The sequence below is a fragment of the Neoarius graeffei genome, chromosome 24 (assembly GCF_027579695.1).
Source record: "Neoarius graeffei isolate fNeoGra1 chromosome 24, fNeoGra1.pri, whole genome shotgun sequence".
NCBI classification, from domain to species: Eukaryota; Metazoa; Chordata; class Actinopteri; order Siluriformes; family Ariidae; genus Neoarius; species Neoarius graeffei.
Window position 1 is genome coordinate 21,807,252 of NC_083592.1, and position 20,742 is coordinate 21,827,993.

The following is a 20,742-nucleotide window of genomic DNA, read 5'->3' on the forward strand; positions in this document are numbered from 1 at the left end:
CCCAATCAGATCTACCAGATCGCAGCAGCAAAATTTACTGGTAAAACCTGTTGTTAAAACAAAGTGTGGTGAAACAGCTTTTAGCTACTATGCAGTACAGCTATGGAACCAACTCCCAGAGGACATCAAAAATGCTCCTGCTGTTGGCAGCTTCAAATCTAGACTAAAGACCAAGCTGTTCTCAGATGCTTTCTGCCAACTGATAAATATCGTCATCTTTACGTTTTAAACTTTACTTAACTTTTATTCTATTTTATTCTGCTGTTTTTTACTGAACTTTTACTTCATTTTATTATTTTATTTCTAGTATTGTTTAATTCTTATTTTTTTCTCTCTTCTTCCCCATTTATTTTACGTAATTTTATTTTCTATTGTTTACTGTTTTGCTTTTACCTCTGTAAAGCACACTGAACTGCCACTGTGTATGAAATGCCCTATATAAATAAACTTGCCTTGCCTTGCCTAGGATCACTTGCAGCTAGAAGTTCTCTGATTACACAGTAACTCTGGATGGCCTTTCTGTTTCTTCACGTGCAGCAGTAAAAGAGCTCGGCGTGATTATTGACCCCAGTCTTTCATTCGAAACTCACATTGATAACATTACCCAGATAGCTTTCTTTCATCTCAGAAATACTGTTAAGATAAGAAATTTAATGTCACTCCATAACATGGAAAAACTAGTTCATGCTTTCGTTACCTCCAGGTTGGATTATTGTAATGCCTTACTGTCTGGATGTTCCAATAAGTGCATAAACAAGCTCCAGTTAGTTCAAAATGCAGCAGCAAGAGTCCTTACTAGAACTAGAAAATATGACCACATCACCCCTGTCTTATCCACACTGCATTGGCTCCTAATCAAATTTCGTATTGATTATAAAATACTACTATTGACCTTTAAAGCACTGAATGGTCTCGCACCACAGTACCTGAGTGAACTTCTGGTCCTCTATGACCTGCCATGCCTACTTGGATCAAAAGGTGCAGGCTATCTGCTGGTACCTCATATAATGAAGGCTACATCAGGGGGCAGAGTCTTTTCTTACAAAGCCCCACAGTTATGGAACAGCCTTCCAAGTTGTGTTTGGGAATCAGACACAGTCTCAGCGTTTAAGTCTAGGCTGAAAACATATCTGTTTAGTCAAGCCTTTTGTTAATGGTGTTTATGAGGTAAAGGTGTAGATCTGGAGGGTCCTCAGACAGAGTGTTTTGGTAAACTGGGATTTATGGATGCTGTCAGTCCCCACTCGCTTGCTCACTCGAGTTTGTTGATGGTGCAGTGGCTGGCTGCTTTATGTCCTGGGGCTCCCTCATGCCTGTGTTACCTTCTGGCTCTCCCCTTTTATTTATGCTGTCATAGTTAGTTGCCGGAGTCCCTGCTTGTACTCAGTGCAATAGGTATACTGTTCCTACTTATTCAGGTGACATTGGGCATACCTAACAACCTCTGTTTTCTCTTCCTCTCTCTCCCCCCTCCCCCCCAAATATGTCCCTCTGAGTTACATGTTGGTCCTGGGATCGAGATGCTGACCTCTTCTGCTCCTCGGACCTGCTTGATCCATCCTGATGCCCTGTGTCTGGTTGGAGTCTCATCGCATCGCTCCTGTGGAGGACAGCCCCATGAGGACAGTTGAAAGTCACACTTGGAGGACATTCTGGACTCTTATAGTAATGCTTTTATGGCTGAGGACTACAGTTGACTTGCTAACTTTAGGACTGCAGTTGTCATGAGCAGTTTTGCACTCAAGTTTCCATCAATGAAGAGTTTATAACATCAACGAAACTGACTTCATGTTAAAACTGTTAATATTATAGTCATGCTGTCTCTTGTTGCCCAAATGAGGATGGGTTCCCTTTTGAGTCTGGTTCCTCTCAAGGTTTCTTCCTCATGTTGTCTGAGGGAGCTTTTCCTTGCCACCGTCGCCACAGGCTTGCTCATTGGGGATAGGTTAGGGATAAAATTCGCTCATGTTTTAAGTCGTTCAAATTCTGTAAAGCTGCTTTGTGACAATATTTATTGTTAAAAGCACTACACAAATAAACTTGACTTGACTAACACTACACTGGCTTGATGGTAACTGCACTGCCGCGCTAAAAGCACGGAGTTGCGGGTAAGCTAGCATTGGCCTTTGCTAACGCTACTGCTACACCGGCTGGAAGGTAACTGCACTGCTGCGCTAACAGCACCGAGTTGCGGGTAAGCTAGCATTGGCCTTTGCTAACGCTACTGCTATGCCAGCTGGAAGGTAACTGGACTGCTGCGCTAGCAACACCGATTCGCGTGTATGCTAGCATTGGCCTTTTTTTCATGGTCTATCAGATACAGTTAGGTCCATAAATATTTGGACAGAGGCAACATTTTTCTAATTTTGGTTCTGTACATTACCACAGTGAATTGTGAACAAAACAATTCAGATGGAGTTGAAGTTCAGACTTTCAGCTTTAATTCAGTGGGTTGAACAAAATGAGTGCATAAAAATATGAGGAACTAAAGCATTTTTTAAAACACAATCCCTTCATTTCAGGGGCTCAAAAGTAATTGGACAAATTAAATAATTGTAAATAAAATGTTCATTTCTAATACTTGGTTGAAAACCCTTTGTTGACAATGACTGCCTGAAGTCTTGAACTCATGGACATCACCAGACGCTGTGTTTCCTCCTTTTTAATGCTCTGCCAGGCCTTTACTGCAGCGGTTTTCAGTTGCTGTTTGTTTGTGGGTCTTTCTGTCCAAAGTTTAGTCTTTAACAAGTGAAATGCATGCTCAATTGGGTTGAGATCAGGTGACTGACTTGGCCATTCAAGAATATTCCACTTCTTTGCTTTAATAAACTCCTGGGTTGCTTTGGCTTTATGTTTTGGGTCATTGTCCATCTGTATTATGAAATGCCAACCAATCAGTTTGGCTGGATTTGAGCACACAGTATGTCTCTGAATACCTCAGAATTCATCCGGCTGCTTCTGTCCTGTGTCACATCATCAATAAACACTAGTGACCCAGTGCCACTGGCAGCCATGCATGCCCAAGCCATCACACTGCCTCCGCCGTGTTTTACAGATGATGTGGTATGCTTTTGATCATGAGCTGTACCACGCCTTCGCCATACTTTTTTCTTTCCATCATTCTGGTAGAGGTTGATCTTGGTTTCATCTGTCCAAAGAATGTTCTTCCAGAACTGTGCTGGCTTGTTTAGATATTTTTTAGCAAAGTCCAATCTAGCCTTTTTATTCTTGAGGCTTATGAGTGGCTTGCACCGTGCACTGAACTCTCTGTATTTACTTTCATGCAGTCTTCTCTTTATGGTAGATTTGGATATTGATACACCTACCTCCTGGAGAGTGTTGTTCACTTGGTTGGCTGTTGTGAAGGGGTTTCTCTTCACCATGGAAATTATTCTGCAATCATCCACTACTGTTGTCTTCTGTGAGTGTCCAGGTCTTTTTGCATTGATGAGTTCACCAGTGCTTTCTTTCTTTCTTTCTCAGGATGTACCAAACTGTAGATTTTGCCACTCCTAATATTGTAGCAATTTCTCGGATGGGTTTTTTCTGTTTTTGCAGCTTAAGAATGGCTTGTTTCACCTGCATGGAGAGCGCCTTTGACCGCATGTTTTCTTCACAGCAAAATCTTCCAAATGCAAGCACCACACCTCAAATCAACTCCAGGCCTTTTATCTGCTTAATTGAGAATGACATAACGAAGGAATTGCCCACACCTGCCCATGAAATAGCCTTTGAGTCAATTGTCCAATTACTTTTGGTCCCTTTAAAAACAGGGTGGCACATGTTAAGGAGCTGAAACTCCTAAACCCTTCATCCAATTTTAATGTGGATACCCTCAAATGAAAGCTGAAAGTCTGGACTTTATGTCCATTCCCATTATATAACTATAATTTGAATATGTTTCAGTAAACAGGTAAAAAGCCAAAATTTGTGTCAGTGTCCAAATATATATGGACCTAACTGTATATTCCATTCAGCTAGCATGATATTGAACTCGTGTTTGACTCGTTCAATTTCATGCTGGTTGAATGGTATATATATCTGATAGACCACTCGAAGCCAACCAATATTATTTAAATATGTCATGAAGATCCATGATGTATTTTGTATGAAAAATACAAGTTTTTATACATGAGAAGAAACTTTATATCTTCATGCTAATGTGTAATTTTCTTTTTATTATATTGACATTCACAAACAAAGTACCAAAATTTATCAAAACAATTCATTGATTTCTTCATGAGTGTCCCGGATGTAATTTGCATGAAAAATACAAATGGTGTATTTCCCAGTAAAACACTCATGTCTATGTTGCACAAGACAAAGGAACTGATCGTGGACTTCTGCACAAAACAGGGGAGGAACTACAAGCCCCTCAACATCACCCAGACCCCAGTGGAGAGAGTAGATAGTTTTCAATACCTGGACATTCACATCATGCAAGACCTGTCATGGTCTTGCCAAATTAACATTCTGGTTAAGAAGACTCACCACTGTCTGTTCCATCTAAGACATTTCAGAGACTTTCGTCTTCTACTGAGGGTGCCGAGGAAATTTTACTCCTGTACCATCGAGAACATCCTGATGGGAAATATCATCACATAGCTTGGGAATAGCACCAAGCAGGACAAACAGGCTCTCCAGAGAGTGGTGTGATCAGCTGAGCGCATCATCCACACAAAGTTCCCTGACCTATAGTCTATCTACACCAAATGGTGCCAGATCAAAGCCAGGAAGAAAATGAAGGACCTCAGCCATCCCAACTGTGGACTCTTCTCTCTTTTAAGGTCAGGGAAGTGCTTTTACTCCCTTAAGGCTAACACAGAGAGAATGAGGAAGAGCTTCTTCCCTCAGGCCATTTGGGCTCTTAACCAGGACAATAACGGACAATAACTAGGTCTCGTCACAACTTCACCCTCATTCTCATATATATATATATATATATATATATATATATATATATATATATATATATATATATATATATACACTGTATATATATATATATATATATATATATATATATACACACACACACACACACACACAGGGCTCGAAATTCGCGGTGGTCCGGTCGCCCGAGGCAACTTAATTTGTCATTTGGCGGATAATTCCTGTCACTAGCCAGCCCGGCTGGCTAGTTGAAAATAAAAAATATATATGAAGCGGGCGGCACGGTGGTGTAGTGGTTAGCGCTGTCGCCTCACAGCAAGAAGGTCCTGGGTTCGTGCCCCGGGGCTGGCGAGGGCCTTTCTGTGTGGAGTTTGCATGTTCTCCCCGTGTCCGCGTGGGTTTCCTCCGGGTGCTCCGGTTTCCCCCACAGTGCAAAGACATGCAGGTTAGGTTAACTGGTGACTCTAAATTGACCGTAGGTGTGAATGTGAGTGTGAATGGTTGTCTGTGTCTATGTGTCAGCCCTGTGATGACCTGGCGACTTGTCCAGGGTGTACCCCGCCTTTCGCCGGTAGTCAGCTGGGATAGGCTCCAGCTTGCCTGCGACCCTGTAGAAGGATAAAGCGGCTAGAGATAATGAGATGAGATATATGAAGCGAAGATTCAGACACACCGTCAACTAAAGCCGCCACATATTAAGTGCGTGCCGTGTCTGTGTTAATCGATGTGTTTATCGGCAGGATGGAAGATACCGAAGAATTCCGAATCATATTGTGTACGAGTCAGGCTGTCGGTTTTTTCACTACAGCGCATGCATATAACGCATCTCATTGAATATCGCGGTAATCACGTGTAGTATTGGACCAGGTGGGTGGAGCACAGAAGCACGGCAGGCCAGAACTGAGTTCTCAATGAACTATTTATTGCTCGCTTTTCAGCCTTTTATCACTTCCCAGCCGCATGTGCGCGCGCGCACGCGCACACACACACACACACACACACACACACACACACACACACACACGTGTTCTGGTTGGGGAGAGAGAGCTCCCTTTCTCTGCTCTCCTCTCCTTTTAAAGGGCACGGTCACTGGGGAAGACACACAAACACAGGTTAATCCCCATCAGATTCAATGATTCCACCACTTACCTTCCCTGACTCCGCTCTCCATTCACAGACCAACACTTGGCCACGCCCCTGCTGCCACATCACGTTATCAAATTCAATAGATGTAGCCACATTATCGCCCATTTAAACACGTGTTTTTGTTGTTGTTTACATCTACATCTGCCAAAGCTATGTTGCGATGTGGAATTTTCTGAAAGGTGTACAGAAACTGCCAAAGACGGGGACAAAGCGACCTCGGTCTGGAGAGGAGAAATGACAAAGGACTTATAAGCAAACGTGGGAGCAGGGTAGGCCTTGGCTGCGATACAATTTTTATGGAATAATTAATTTTTTTCAAGTTGATTCCTAGTCAATATGAAGCTCCTAATGCTTTCTCTCTCATAAATGGTTAAATACAGAAAGCATGTTGGACATATTTTGGGTGCTATAGTCATGATAGTAAGTATATTTGCTTTCAATACTCATACACCAAGTTGCCAAGTTTTCCAATATATTATTTTTTTATATTATATTATGGTGCTCTGTGTTGTTTTCATTTATGTATTTAACAACAGTATCAAAATACTCGGGTCTTGAAATAAATGCACATTAGTCATGAACAATGGTAACTACTCTCTTTTGCGTTATTTTTGACAGAAGTAAAATTCATACATGAACAAATTTTGGCTAGTTGATTTTCTGTTTGGCTAGTTACTTTGGAAGGTTACTAGTCCGGCTGGCTGGTGAAAAAAAATGAATTTCAAGCCCTGATTTTATTTTTATATATATCATCTCATCTCATTATCTCTAGCCGCTTTATCCTTCTACAGGGTCGCAGGCAAGCTGGAGCCTATCCCAGGTGACTACGGGCGAAAGGCGGGGTACACCCTGGACAAGTCGCCAGGTCATCGCAGGGATATCACACACACACATTTGTGGTCAGAAGTTTACATACAGTGACATGAACGTCATCTTGGCTATGTGAAGGTCATTGGCAATATTTGGGCTTTCAGTAATTTCTTTGAACTGTTCTTTTTCTGTGGCAGAATGTACAGCATACATCTCTATTAAAAAAAACACTCTAGAATTTGGTGCACAAGTTTTAAATTTTCTTTGGGTTTTCTGAAATCAACACAGGGTCAAAATTATACATACATACAGGATCAAAAATATACATACAGCACACCTAATATTTGGGTAAAATGTCTCTTTGCAAGATTCACCTTGACCAAACATTTTTGTTTACCATGAACAAGCTTCTGGCAGAATTCTGGTTGGATATTTCATGACTCTTCATGATCGAATTGGTAGAGTTCAATTAAATTTGTTTTTTTTTTCTTGGCATGGACTTGACTTATAAGCACAGTCCACATATTTTCAATCGGGTTGAAGTCAGGACTTGTTTTAAGCTTAATGTTAGCCTGCTTTATCCTCCACAGCCAGCTCTGATGCGTGTTTGGGTTCATTGTCCTGTTGTAACTCCCAAGTCCCATTCAAGTTTCTGATGCTTTATGTTGAATTCTGAGGTAGTCCTCCATCCACTTTGTGCAATGAACCAGTTCCACTGTCAGCAAAACAGCCCCAGAGCATGATGATCTGACCATCACCACCAGCTGGTACAGTGTCCCTCTGTACATGGTGGTCATTGTGGCCAAACAACTCATTCTTTGTCTCATCTGACCATACAGCTATCCTCCAGAAGGCTTTTTCTTTGTCTGTGTGGTCAGCTTCAAACTTTAGTTATGTTTGAAGGTGTCAATTTTGGAGCGCAGGGGTGGGGGGGATTTCTTGGATAGCAGCCTCTTAGTCCATGGTGATCTGAACTGTAGACAGTGATCCATCAGCTTCCAGTTCATGGCAGGGCTGTGCTATGGTGGTTTTCAGGTTGTTCCTGACCATCCAAACCAATTTCCTTTCAGCTGAGGGTGACAGTTTGGGTTTTCTTGAAGCAAAGTGGCTTGGCAAAGTGACTACACCTCACAATAACTTGGATACAATTGTTTGAACTGATCTTGGAATTTTCACTTGTTTAGAAATGGCTCCAAGAGACATTCTGGAGTTGTGTATATCTGTGATCCTCTTTCTCAGATGTGCACTGAGCTCCTTGGACTTTCCCATTTTCCTGTGTGCTGGTCAATCCAGTGAGTGCTGTAAACAAACCCTTTTTATGAAGGCACAGAGAAGCTACCAGCTGTAGTCAATCATGATCACTAACAGGAAGTTAAGAGACCGTGGCCTTGGCAAGATAAGAGACATTTTTGGAAGTTTCAGCACCTCTGAATTAATTAATCTATGTGAGATTATGTAAATTTTTGACCCTGTATGTATAATTTTGACCGTGTTGATTTCAGAAAACCCAAAGAAAATGAAAACTTGTGCACCAAATTCTAGTGTGTTTTTTTTAAATTAAAGATGTATGCTGTACAATCATTCTGCCACAGAAGAAGAACAGTTCAAAGAAATTACTGAAAGCCCAAATATTGCCATGACATTCATATACAAGATGACATTCATGTCACTGTATGTAAACTTCTGCCCACACTGTAAGTGCAACACACACACACACACACACACATACACACACACACACACACACACACACCACGGGCGATTGCTCCAAGACAACAAGGGAGGCTCAGCCTCCTCTAAAAATGACGAACATCGTGTAGGATGAATTGCGCTAGGCTTATAACAATGCTATTTCAGATCCAGAATCATAGAAATATATGTGCTCAACCCAACTACCGTGCGAAATCATTCCGTTATAACTTTCCTCAGTTTGCCTAATGTGTGCGTGAGTTTTTCCCCCTCGTGACAGCGCGATGCAGCCCAGCCTCAGTGGACTTCAAAGGCATTTGGGAGCTATGCGCTTTCAATATCAAAATGCAAGACGATTATTGGACAAATACTGCGAAAACGCCTGCCCACCAGACTCCCAGCCTCAGTGGACTTCAATGGCATTTGGGAGCTATCTGCTTTTCAATATCAAAATGCAAGACGGTTATTGGACAAATACTGCGAAAACGCCCGCCCACCAGACTCCCAGCCTCAGTGGACTTCAATGGCATTTGGGAGCTATGCGCATTTCAATATCAAAATGCAAATTGGTTATTGGACAAATACTGTGAAAACACCCGCCCACCGGACTCCCAGCCTCACAGTGGGAGGGACATGGCAAAGCTTTCCGCGAGGAGACTGGTGATTAGTGAAAGTGGCCGGATATTTTCTTTGATTGACAGTTCGTTTCAAATATAGACAGGCAGCGGTGAATTTCAGTTCAGTCCTACGCGGATTCGCAAGTGCTGTGGTGTATTGTAAGTGATCAGCTTACATTTCGATTTCATTCATTACATACGGTTTCTACCAGCTTTTTTAGTTTGTATATATTTTCATTGCCGCGTGGGTTTCCTCCGGGTGCTCCGGTTTCCCCCACAGTCCAAAGACATGCAGGTTAGGTTAACTGGTGACTCTAAATTGACCGTAGGTGTGAATGTGAGTGTGAATGGTTGTCTGTCTATGTGTCAGCCCTGTGATGACCTGGCGACTTGTCCAGGGTGTACCCCGCCTTTCGCCCATAGTCAGCTGGGATAGGCTCCAGCTTGCCTGCGACCCTGTAGAAGGATAAAGCGGCTTGAGATAATGAGATGAGATGAGATATTTTCATTGCCGCGTGGGTTTCCTCCGGGTGCTCCGGTTTCCCCCACAGTCCAAAGACATGCAGGTTAGGTTAACTGGTGACTCTAAATTGACCGTAGGTGTGAATGTGAGTGTGAATGGTTGTCTGTCTATGTGTCAGCCCTGTGATGACCTGGCGACTTGTCCAGGGTGTACCCCGCCTTTCGCCCGTAGTCAGCTGGGATAGGCTCCAGCTTGCCTGCGACCCTGTAGAAGGATAAAGCGGCTAGAGATAATGTGATGTGTGTGTGATATTTTCATTGTAAATAAAGTGTAAATATAGTTTTGTCAAGTTTGCTATCTTAGTTCCAGAAATTTCGTTTATTTGAGTGACTGAACTTGAACTTGAGGGGGCTAGTCAGCTAGCAAGAAAGCTGCGCACGGATGCCAAGCATTGTTGATTTAATTTTGGCGAAGCCATTTGCCAGTCTTCCTTTCGAGGAAAAAATTAAAATTAAAGAGCAGGGTAGACCAACGCCTCAAATTGACTTGGTGAAAAAGGTAGGGAATAATACTCGTTCCTTTCAGCTCCCCTGGTACGAGAAAGTGAATTGGCTAACAGCAAGTGACCCACATCAACAACAGTAAATAGGCTACTTTAGTAATATGTCATGGATGGACCAAAAATATAGAATCTATTTAAAATGTTTATGCTGAGTATATTATATTGGAATATATATTTCTCTGGATATGAATTAAACACAGCTACAATTTGGAAAACATTTTTAAACAAAAACACAGCCGAGAACATTTCACACTACAGACCTGGATTAAAAGTGAAGGGTTATCAAAATTGTCAATAAAACATTTCTCAGTCAAAATAAGTAAAATATAGGGAAAGTGTCATTGAGTGAAATGTGTGGCACCCAGCTCTATGTTTGGCTCCCCAAGGTCAGTGCTTGTGCCTATTCCCGAACACTCTGCTGTTACTGCTGAGGTTCCTGACAAAGAGCTGCTGATCAATAATGATCAATTTTTAAACAACATGCCACAATTTTAAAATATAAAATGTTAAAATATACCCCCCCAACACCACCATCATGTATATTGGACAGTAGGCTAATGGGCCAAAAGAACCTGTTATTTCACAGTTTGTGACCCTGCCAACAATCAGCCAGATCAGAGGCAAGAGTATGGGCAAAATTGATGTGTTTTTTCTTTTTTCTTTTAAAATCTGGAAATATCGTAACCGACCAGCCTCCCGTTTGAAAGACTACCAGCCGCCACTGACACACACACACACACACACACACACACACACACACACACACACACACACACACACACACACACTTCTATTGCAATTGTGCCTCTTTGTGCAACTTCATTCATTACAGTGCAATATACATTTCAGTTTTTTTTCTTTTGTGCAATATATTTATACAGCAGCATTTATTCATTTTTATGGAAAATTTATGTATATGTAGATGTGTGTGTTATAAATTTTAGTGCTTGGTGTAGATGGGAAATTATACTTCACCTTTAATTTGTGACTCTTTTTTAAGCTTTTCATAAAGTATGACTGCATGTTGGTTGTTGAGGTCAACAAGGGTTAGGGCATATGCTGCTATGGCTCTCACATATAAACTTTTCAGCTTTGTCATTTGTGAGGACAAGTAGTGTGTCGCCTTCTCCACAGCATGTGCATACCGCTGGAGAGACAGATATCTGCTATATTAGCTTGCTACATATGGTAGCCTGCTACATTGTACTATAATAAGAATTGCTAACAATGCAGTATTACTGTTACATTTTTAATGTGCAGAGAAAAGTAATGGCAGGAGAGTGAACCAGAGATGAATCATTCTTACCTCCAAGTTGGACTTGGGAATTGTCAAGGCATTTTTGATCCCAATTACTACAAACGATGTGAGAAACACAGACTGTTCAGTGACGTCTGCACCTGCACCCTTGGAAAATTGAGACAATACAAAGTATACAAAATACTATAGACATATTTAAATGCCATATACTTATATTTTAAAATATGTACAATGAATGGCCAAAAGTTTGTGGACAGCTGACCATCACACCCATGTGTCCTTGTTGAACATTACATTCCAGATGTAGTCCCCCAATGCTATTATAAGAACCTACACTCTTGTACCATCTAGACTTTCCACTAGATTTTTGAATGTGGTGGTGGGGGGTTTATTCAGTGACAAGAGCATTAGTGAGATCAGGCACTGATATTTGCAAGGAGGCCTAATGTGCATTCAGCATTCTACTTCATTCCTAATTGGGGTTGAGGTGAGGGATCTATGCAGGATACTTGAGTTCTTCCACTCCAACTTTGGCAAACTATGTTTTCATGGACCTCATTTTGTGCACAGGGGCACTGCCATGCTAGAACAGGTCTGGGCCTCTTAGTTCAAGTGAAAGGAAATTGTCATGCTTCAGCATACAAAGACATTCTATACAGTTGTGTACTTAAAACTTTGTGGCAACAGTTTGGTGAAGAACCATATGGATATGATGGCCAGGTGTCCACAAACTTTTGGCCATGTTGTGCATATGTAAATGTAAGTAATTTAAGTATGTTTGTCATGTTGCTTTTGCAGACAGAGGCGCCGTGTGTGGGTGGGGGGGGGGGGTTAGGACAATTCTAAGGGCTCAGCATTGACAGAGGGCCCTCAGAAGACAAGATTAACATTATTACCATGTGTAAGTTAATTTAATAAAATTATTTTTAATAATTTTGTCTCTTATATTGAGCAAATACAACAACCTTTTGGTTTGGTTTTCCATTTGCTGCAAAATTATTAGAATAGATAGGTCTTTATATTTCACCCTATTCATTACGTTGGTACAGTCTTGCGTAGGCAGAGCCAGAGCATGACACTGCGTTAGGTTTGTTGTTTTCCAATCCAGCACTAACCTTAGCTGTACATGGTAGAAACCAGAGGTGGAAAGTAACGAATTACATTACTCGTGTTACTGTACTTGAGTAGCTTTTTTGTGTACTTATACTTTTTCAAGTAATTTTTAAAGAGTGTACTTTTACTTTTACTTAAGTATGTTTTCTTTTAAGCAGTGTACTTCGGTACATTTTACATCACAACCATTACGGAGTAAAAAAGTAAAAATAAAAAATAAAAAAAGGCTAAAACGGAGAAGGGGAAATGCATGGGCGTCGCCACCATTGAATGTGAAGGGGACATGTCCCCCTCACATTTCATAATTCTTCGTTTGGACCCCCCCACATTTAACATAAAATATTAGTTCACCCAGCGCCGTTTCTATTGCTTCGTGAAAGAATCCATTCCACTTGATCGATAAGAGAATACACAGCCCACTGAAAATCCACTCCGGGTTTTCCGGGCGTTCCCTACAACAGCTCACCGCGCGCAAGTGAAGTGAATCTCAGCGCGAGCACAGAAATGTTGGTGCAGCTGCTGGAAAGTGGAGGAGGTGACGTCAGCCCCATTGCAACCTCACAATGTCTAGCTTTTGCTAAAACCTTATTCTTTTGTGATATGCCCTCAAAATTAACCCTAGGCCACGTTAAATTAATATTCAACTAAACAGTGAAATAAGCTTAGCCTAATGGGGTATTCTTGATTGATGATTAATTGTTTGCAGTATTTGCTCCCAGACACAATGGACATAAGGACATTCTTTACAACAGGGTCTCTGCACATTTCTGACCAGCAAAAATAATACTTTTTAAGACCATTTTAAGACCACTGAGTATAAAAAATAAGACCACTACCGCGGAACAAATACGTACAGTAAAAAAAAAAAGCACACTCTAGGTTAAGTTCAGAGCATTTTTTTTAATAAATAAGTGCATCTTCTGCAGAACCCACAGTATTTCTGCCTTCAGCGTAGCGGTTGGGGCGAATGCCGCGAAAGCACTTGTGCTGGGACCCGGAGACGCTAAAGCTGGCGTTGCACTTTTTGTGACCGTAGAGGCGAACATTGGCATGGGGACTGTTGTTGCCCGACTAGCAGCATAGCACATATGCTTTTCCCCTTTCGAGTGAGCGTCAAGGGCTTTACAGCCCATTGTTGTTAACTTGATGTCTTTCCGACATACCTTACATCTCGCTTCATATTCTGAAGTTGCTGTTGTTAGCCAACTTTTGTATTTTGGCTCCTCAAGCCACTTGTTACTAAACTTACACTTCCCCATCTCCGTTCATGTTCAAGTTCAACCACTTCTTCCTCGTCTGCTCTACTCTCAATGGTTCTACTACATGGATAAAAGAACACAGTGCCCCCTGTGGCATGGTTCCTGCGCTATTAGAACTAGTGCTAGACACACAACGGCTCTTGTGCTACTTGTTCAGCATCTTGATAACAAACGACGCTGGTTGAATAAATAACGTTAGCGTGGAAAAAAAATCCAGACATATGTTTTTTTTTTTCATTTACCGTAGGCTACCCGGATGAAATTTAATACCTCCCATGTGAAATTTAATACCATAGCTCAAAAAATAGCGAAATATAATGCTTTTTAAGACCTTAAAAAACACATATTAAAAATAAGACTTTTTAAGACTTTTTAAGGATCCGCGGAGACCCTGTACAAAGAAGCGGAAAGTCAGTCAAAATTTCCCCACAGGACAGGTTTTTTTTGTCCCAATGGAAATGTTAGTGCAGTTAGCTGGCTAGTCAATGTTAGGAGATGTATCAGCTAGCTTAACGTTAGCTATCATTTCATTCAAACCCAGTAGGCCTGCCTTACAGTAATGCCAAGAATGAGGTCAAGTCTGCTCTGATGATATTTATTGATTCTTTGCAGGGCTTTGAACCGGTTCAAGGAACGAAAACGAAAACCGGGAACTTTTTCTATTTCACATGGAACAGAAACGAAACCAGAAACTTTATTATTTTTTATGTTCCGGAACAGAAACGCTTATTAAAAATAATGGTAACCGGTTAATACCGGTTTTTATTTCGTTCCTCAAAGTTTCTGTAGCCTACAAATAAAAGCCATTCTTCTCCTGCGCAAGTTTCTATGACCCGCTGGGGTTCACTTCCTGTGTGACGTTCGCTGACTGAATGGAGAGAGCGGGAGGGTGGACTACTATCACGTCTCCATTACTGAGTGTCTGAGCAAAGAAGAGCCTGAACGTTGCAACCTCCCTATTGTCTGTTTGTAAAAATGTATCAGTTGTTGCCCTTCCCACGGGAATCATCGCGGGCTCGAGAGACGAGACCTGACGAGTTAGTTCGTTGGTAGCAGAACAAAATGTCTGGACACAAATCGGGTTTTCAGAAAAGGAAAGAAAATAAACGGAGGGTCGAAAATACAAAAAAGGAGGCAGAAAATGCAAAACGAGTTTTAAGGTAGGACAAATGGTTACTTTTCTGAGGCAGCCCGCCGTGGCTGCCTGCAGGCTTATTTATTATAGCCCATTTAGTTAAAATAGTTGATATAAAATGTTTATAGTTATAGTTATGTAATGGTTGTCCTGATTTAGACTGGTGTTTTTTTTTGGGGGGTGGGGGGGGTGGGGGGGGGGGGTTTGCGCGATGTTGCACCCGGGTCCAGATTAGGGCAGAACCGGCCCTGGCTACATTTCAGGTGTAGTTTGTTTTATGTATGTATGTACTTGCATAGATGTGTACTTGGTCTTCCAATATGGCGCCTAACAAAATCTTGCGGCGCGGTGACGTCATGCGGTAGCCCTCTATAGGGCCTGACTAGCCTTTGGTAACACACTAAACGAATTATCTTTCATTTTTGGCACTTTTTCTGTTTGTGTAGATGGGAAGACATACTGAGAATCCAAATCGCCAACATTTGAAATAATAATTGTTTTGAATTATTTCTTGTCTTATTTAATGAAGGTTGTAATAGAATTAGCCTACATTTGGCTTAAGCTGGATGAGACAGAGACATAATTTTATAGCCATTTGTTAAACAGCTGACAGGGAACGTAATTAACCGTTCCGGGAACGAAATTTTTTTGTTCTAACCGGTTCGGGAACGTCTATTTAATGGTGGAACCCCAAACCGGAAACGTTAAAATTCCGTTTCTGTTCGGAACGAACCAATAGGAAAAAAATTCTGGTTCAAAGCCCTGATTCTTTGTTTTGTCTGGTCTTTGGCAGTTTTCTGAAAAGTAAGATGGGAAATCAGTGTATGGGGAAGGAATAGTAGAGAGGAAAGCGATGGAGAGAGATGGATGTTATTCCAGGTGGATTGTGAAGGAAAGGGGGATAAAAGTTATGAAGTGGTAGAAATTGTGGTGCCACCAATATAAGAAGGAGTTCTATCTATAAATCTATTTGTTATACTAATCTGTAAATGCTACTGTAGTACCACCATTGCATGTAGGTTGACAAAACTGCACTTGTTCATTGTGTGAAGTTCTCTTTTATGTGTCGTTGCTTGACCCAGTGTAATTTTGTGTTATGAAGACTGCATGATGCCATGCCATTTTTGTTATGAGTATCGCTAAATCGGAAAAAAGTAAAATGCACCCACTAAAGTCACTGTTGGTGGTGAACAAAATTGCACCTGTTCATTGTGTGAAGTTATTTTTTATGTGCCACCGTTGCTTGACACAGTGTGATTTTGTGTTATGAAGTTTGCATGATGCCATGTCATGCCTGTTCATTGTGTGAGATTATGAATATTCTTATTTTTAAACATACAGTTGAGTGTCACTATTGCTTGGCCCAGTGGCATGTTGTGTTACATCTAAAACTAAATAGAAAACACAAAATAAAAAGTAAAATGCATCCATAAAGTCATTGTTGGTGATAAATTGTGTCACATTCATCTCATTATCTTAGGCGTAGCGGTGGGTTTAAAAACAGGCTGATGAATATATGGACTAGTTGAATGAGGACTTATTGTTGAAAATTAATTAAAATTTTTCTGGCGGAGGACCCCCCGCCAGTGTGTCCCCCCCACATTAAAAATGCTTCTGACGCCCCTGGGGAAATGCGTTCTGGAAATGAATCACGGGAAGGACAGTTGTCGCGCGCGCGAGTCTCACACAGACGATGGCGGACATGCACCGGTGCTTTAAGGGGGGGGCTTCGGGGGGCTCAACCCCCTGGGCCACAGCCAATCAGGGGCCTTGTAATATTAATAAAATAATAAACTGTCGGAATCGTGGGCCTACATTAATGTACGGATAGAAATAAGGTTAGAAATAAATGAGCGCACAGTAGCCTGCTGTAAGAGACATGGTGGATGTGGTTCGCGAAACGAACACCCACAACTGTACCAGAATAAAATGTAACAAAATGTAATGTCACGCACGAAAGCGCGCCAAAGACTGCAGACTACAGAGACACAAATTTAGAGGCTTTGAAAGATGAAGCGTTCACATGTTAGCGGGGCGCATAAAAGGAAAAAAAGAGAGAGATGCAGGTAATGATAGAATCGTTGCCTAAAGTCACAGACTTTTTTAAGGTAAGGATCACCAATCTGTTCAGAATATCAGCTACTTATCAGTTATCAGCCTACCAGCAGCTAGGCTATGTGCATGCTATGATCTGTCCAACAGTAAAATAAATCAGTTGTGATTTGAATACGTGTCGTGTGATTTGAGTTATAATCCTGTTAGTATAATAGCATATTTCGATGGGGATAATAAAATGTCTAAAACGGCATCTACTGAAGAAATTGATGAAAAGATTGTAGCCTATAATGTTCACAGTTCGGGCAGCAGACAGTGTAAGCATACTGAGGGGAATAGCAATACAAAGCTAGCGCAGATCCACATTTCTCACTAGCTGTGTTGGGTGTGTTGTTAACCTGTGTGGATTTAAGTGAAATACTTGAGAAGTTCTGTGGTCAAGACAACGTTTTAAGGTAAGGACGCTTGATTATTAATGTTTGCCCGCCGTGGCTTGTTGTTGATGAAAGGCCCACATGATTTTGCCTTATGCAGCTACTGCTAGCGTCATGCTTTGAACTAGGTTAAGCTCATTTGTGTGCCCAAGAAGACAACCATTGCGGCATACAAAAATTCGACGTCTAATCTGCGCAAGCATGTTGAGGTAAGTATTGTCATTGGCATCATAATCACGGGCGCAGATAGAGGGTGGGACGGGTGGGATTCGTCCCACCCAGATTTAAATTCACCTCGTTCGGTCCCCCCCACTTATAGGGAGGAAAAAACATCTATGCTGTCTTTCTTTGCATAAGGCAAACCTCACAGAAAAATCAAAAGACTAATTACCATTCGGTTTATTGAGGTGCACAGCAGTGTATACATAGTTGCAACAACTCACATAAAACAAAACAAAGACTGATATTCGGTTGGTTGAGCTGCGCAGACTGCACAGGTTTCGAGCTCGAGCTTGGTTGCTATGGTTACCCACAACAAGTTTGACAGGCATATCGGGGTTGGGGTTGGTTTGCTGGCAGCTTTGTCCCCCCCAGTTTTTTGTCCCCCCCAGTTTTTTGTCCCCCCCAGTTCAAAAAACGTATCTGCGCCCCTGATCATAATGTTTCCTTTCCATAGTAAAACCGACAATAGGCTGGTTATATTCCAAAAATAGTGGATGGCATTGCTAATGTTGAAGTAGCAACCTGTTGGTACTGTAACATAACGGTAACTAGTCTGTTATTCAGTTGGCTAATCATGCAAGCAAGTTAGCTCGCCAACCTGACGTGATCAGTCCTCCTACCATTCTACATCCAACAGGCCAGAAAGGAATACTAAGTAAAACAAATAATGTTTGAATTGAATTGTTCAATAACACACAGTGCACACAGGCAAGCTACGAGATTTCGGTGCAACATTTCACTTTCATATTTCGTGTACAATGCTTTGTGTGTGGTCAGGGCGATGTAAACGACATGACTGTGTGTATTGACCTTTTTTGTTTGTCTCAGTTTTAATGCAGCATTATCCTAAGCATTCAATTTGATACACTTCCTTTAAATAAAACATCTGGGTTGAGATGTACATATATCCTTGTTTCCTCTTCTTTTTCATTTTTGCACAACACAATGGAGGCAGAAAACACCCATTGTTAAAAGTAACGTTTTACTTTTACTCAAAGTACATTTTAAATGATCTACTTTTTACTTGAGTAGATTTTTTGTCTGGTAACTTTATTTGTACTTAAGTAAAATTTCATCAGAGTAACAGTACTTGTACTTGAGTATAATATTTTAGTACTCTTTCCACCTCTGGTAGAAACAGAATTCATAGGTTACCTTTATTGCCACTGAAAATGAGACTAGTAACGAATGTAATATTGGTCTGCAAAGAGCTCAGTGAATTTGTAGGTCCACTATACAGCACTAGCTAGGTTAAGATGCATGCTAATAACTAGCTTGTTCACTAATAAGGTCTGCCCTCAACATACATATACTAGTGCATCTAAAAAAATTAGAATACCATGAAAAAGTTCCTTTTTTCATAATTTAATTCAAAAAGGTAAACTTTCATATATTCTATATTCATTACATGTAAAGTGAAATATTTAAAGCCTTTTTTGTTTTAATTTTGATGATTATGGCTTATAGCTCATGAAAATCAGAAATCCAGTATCTCAAATTATTAAGATCAATCAAAAAAAGGATTTACAATGCAGAAATGTCCAACTTCTGAAAAGTATATTCATTTATACACTCAATACTTGGTTGGGGCTCCTTTACCGTGAATTACTGTATCAGTGTGGTGTGGCATGGAGGTGATCAGTCTGTGGCACTGCTGAGGTGTTATTGAAGCCCAGGTTGCTTTGATAGTGGCCTTCAGCGTATTTTTGCGATCATCATCTTGTGCACTTCAGCGTATTTTTGGGTCGGATGTTTCTCATCTTCCTCTTGACAATACCCCATAGATTCTCTATGGGGTTCAGGTCAGGCAAGTTGGCTGGCCAATCAAACACAGTAATATCATGGTCAGCAAACCATTTGGTAGTAGTTTTGGCACTGTGGGTAGGTGCTAAGTCCTGCTGGAAAAGGAAATCAGCATCTCCAAAAAGCTCGTCAGCAGATGGAAGCATGAAGTGCTCTAAAATCTCCTGGTAGATGGCTGTGTTGACTTTGGACTTGATAAAATACAGTGGACCAACACCAGCAGATGACATGGCACCCCAAATCATCACAGACTGTGGAAACTTCACACTGGGCTTCAAACACCTTGGATTCTGTGCCTCTCCACTCTTCCTCCAGACTCTAGAAATGTGATTTCCAAAGTAAATGCAAAATGTACTTTCATCTGAAAAGAGGACTTTGGACCACTGAGCAACAGTCCATTTCTTTCTCTCCTTAGCCCAGATAAGACACTTCTGACATTGTCTCTGGCTCAGGAGTAGCTTGATATTAGGAATGCGGAAGTTGTATTCCCTTTCTTGAAGATGTCTGTTCGTGATGGGTCTTGAGTGACACCAGCCTCAGTCCACTCCTTGTGAAGCTCTCCCAAGTTCTTGAATCAACTTTTCTTGACAGTCCTCTCAAGACATCCCTGTTGCTTGTGCACCTTTTCCAGCCACCCTTTTCAGCAATGATCTTTTGTGGCTTACCCTCCTTGTGGAGGGCATCAGTGATCATCTTCTGGACAACAGTCAAGTCAGCAGTCTTCCCCATGATTGTGGTTGTGTGTACTGAACTAGACCGAGAGATACACTGTGTTCATACTGTTTTACTCAAACTCGAAATGAAATATTCTAATATTTTGAGATGTTTTTTTTATGTTTTTGTACTGTATGCCATACTGATTATAATTAAAATAGAAAAATGCTTGAAACATTTTAGTTTATGTGTAATGAGTCTATAATATATAACATTTTCACTTTCTTAAATAACTGACGGAAAATATTGAACTTTTTCACAATATTCTAATTTTTTGAGATGCACTAGTATGTAGCCTCAGGATTAGGAAACCCTGCCTAACCCCCTCCCAGTTGAAGCAGAAGGAGGTGAGGAGTATTTTGTTGACAATGTATTTACAGAGCAATCTGTGAATAAAGGGCTTTGGGGTCAAGGCTCATGCAGACCGATTTTTAGTATTTATGCTGCATTAACCATGTGAGCAGCTAGCTATAGCAAGCAAGTACAATTTTAGCTGATAACGTTCATGTAGACATTCCAGTAATGAAATGGACAACTGGCATTTGAAATGGACAAAAACTGCCTGAAAA

At 41.1% G+C, this 20,742-nt stretch overlaps 1 protein-coding gene across 1 annotated transcript in view; it reads right to left on the bottom strand.

The window, feature by feature from the left end:
* The window catches only part of c5 (complement component 5), a 182,741-nt gene that overhangs the window by 83,515 nt on the left and 78,484 nt on the right, over positions 1-20,742 (bottom strand). The window contains exons 33-34 of the mRNA XM_060907120.1: positions 11,487-11,585; positions 11,156-11,327 (exon numbers count right to left, since the gene is read on the bottom strand). Of these exons, the coding sequence (XP_060763103.1) occupies positions 11,156-11,327; positions 11,487-11,585 (271 nt within the window). The remainder of the gene's footprint in view (positions 1-11,155; positions 11,328-11,486; positions 11,586-20,742) is intronic.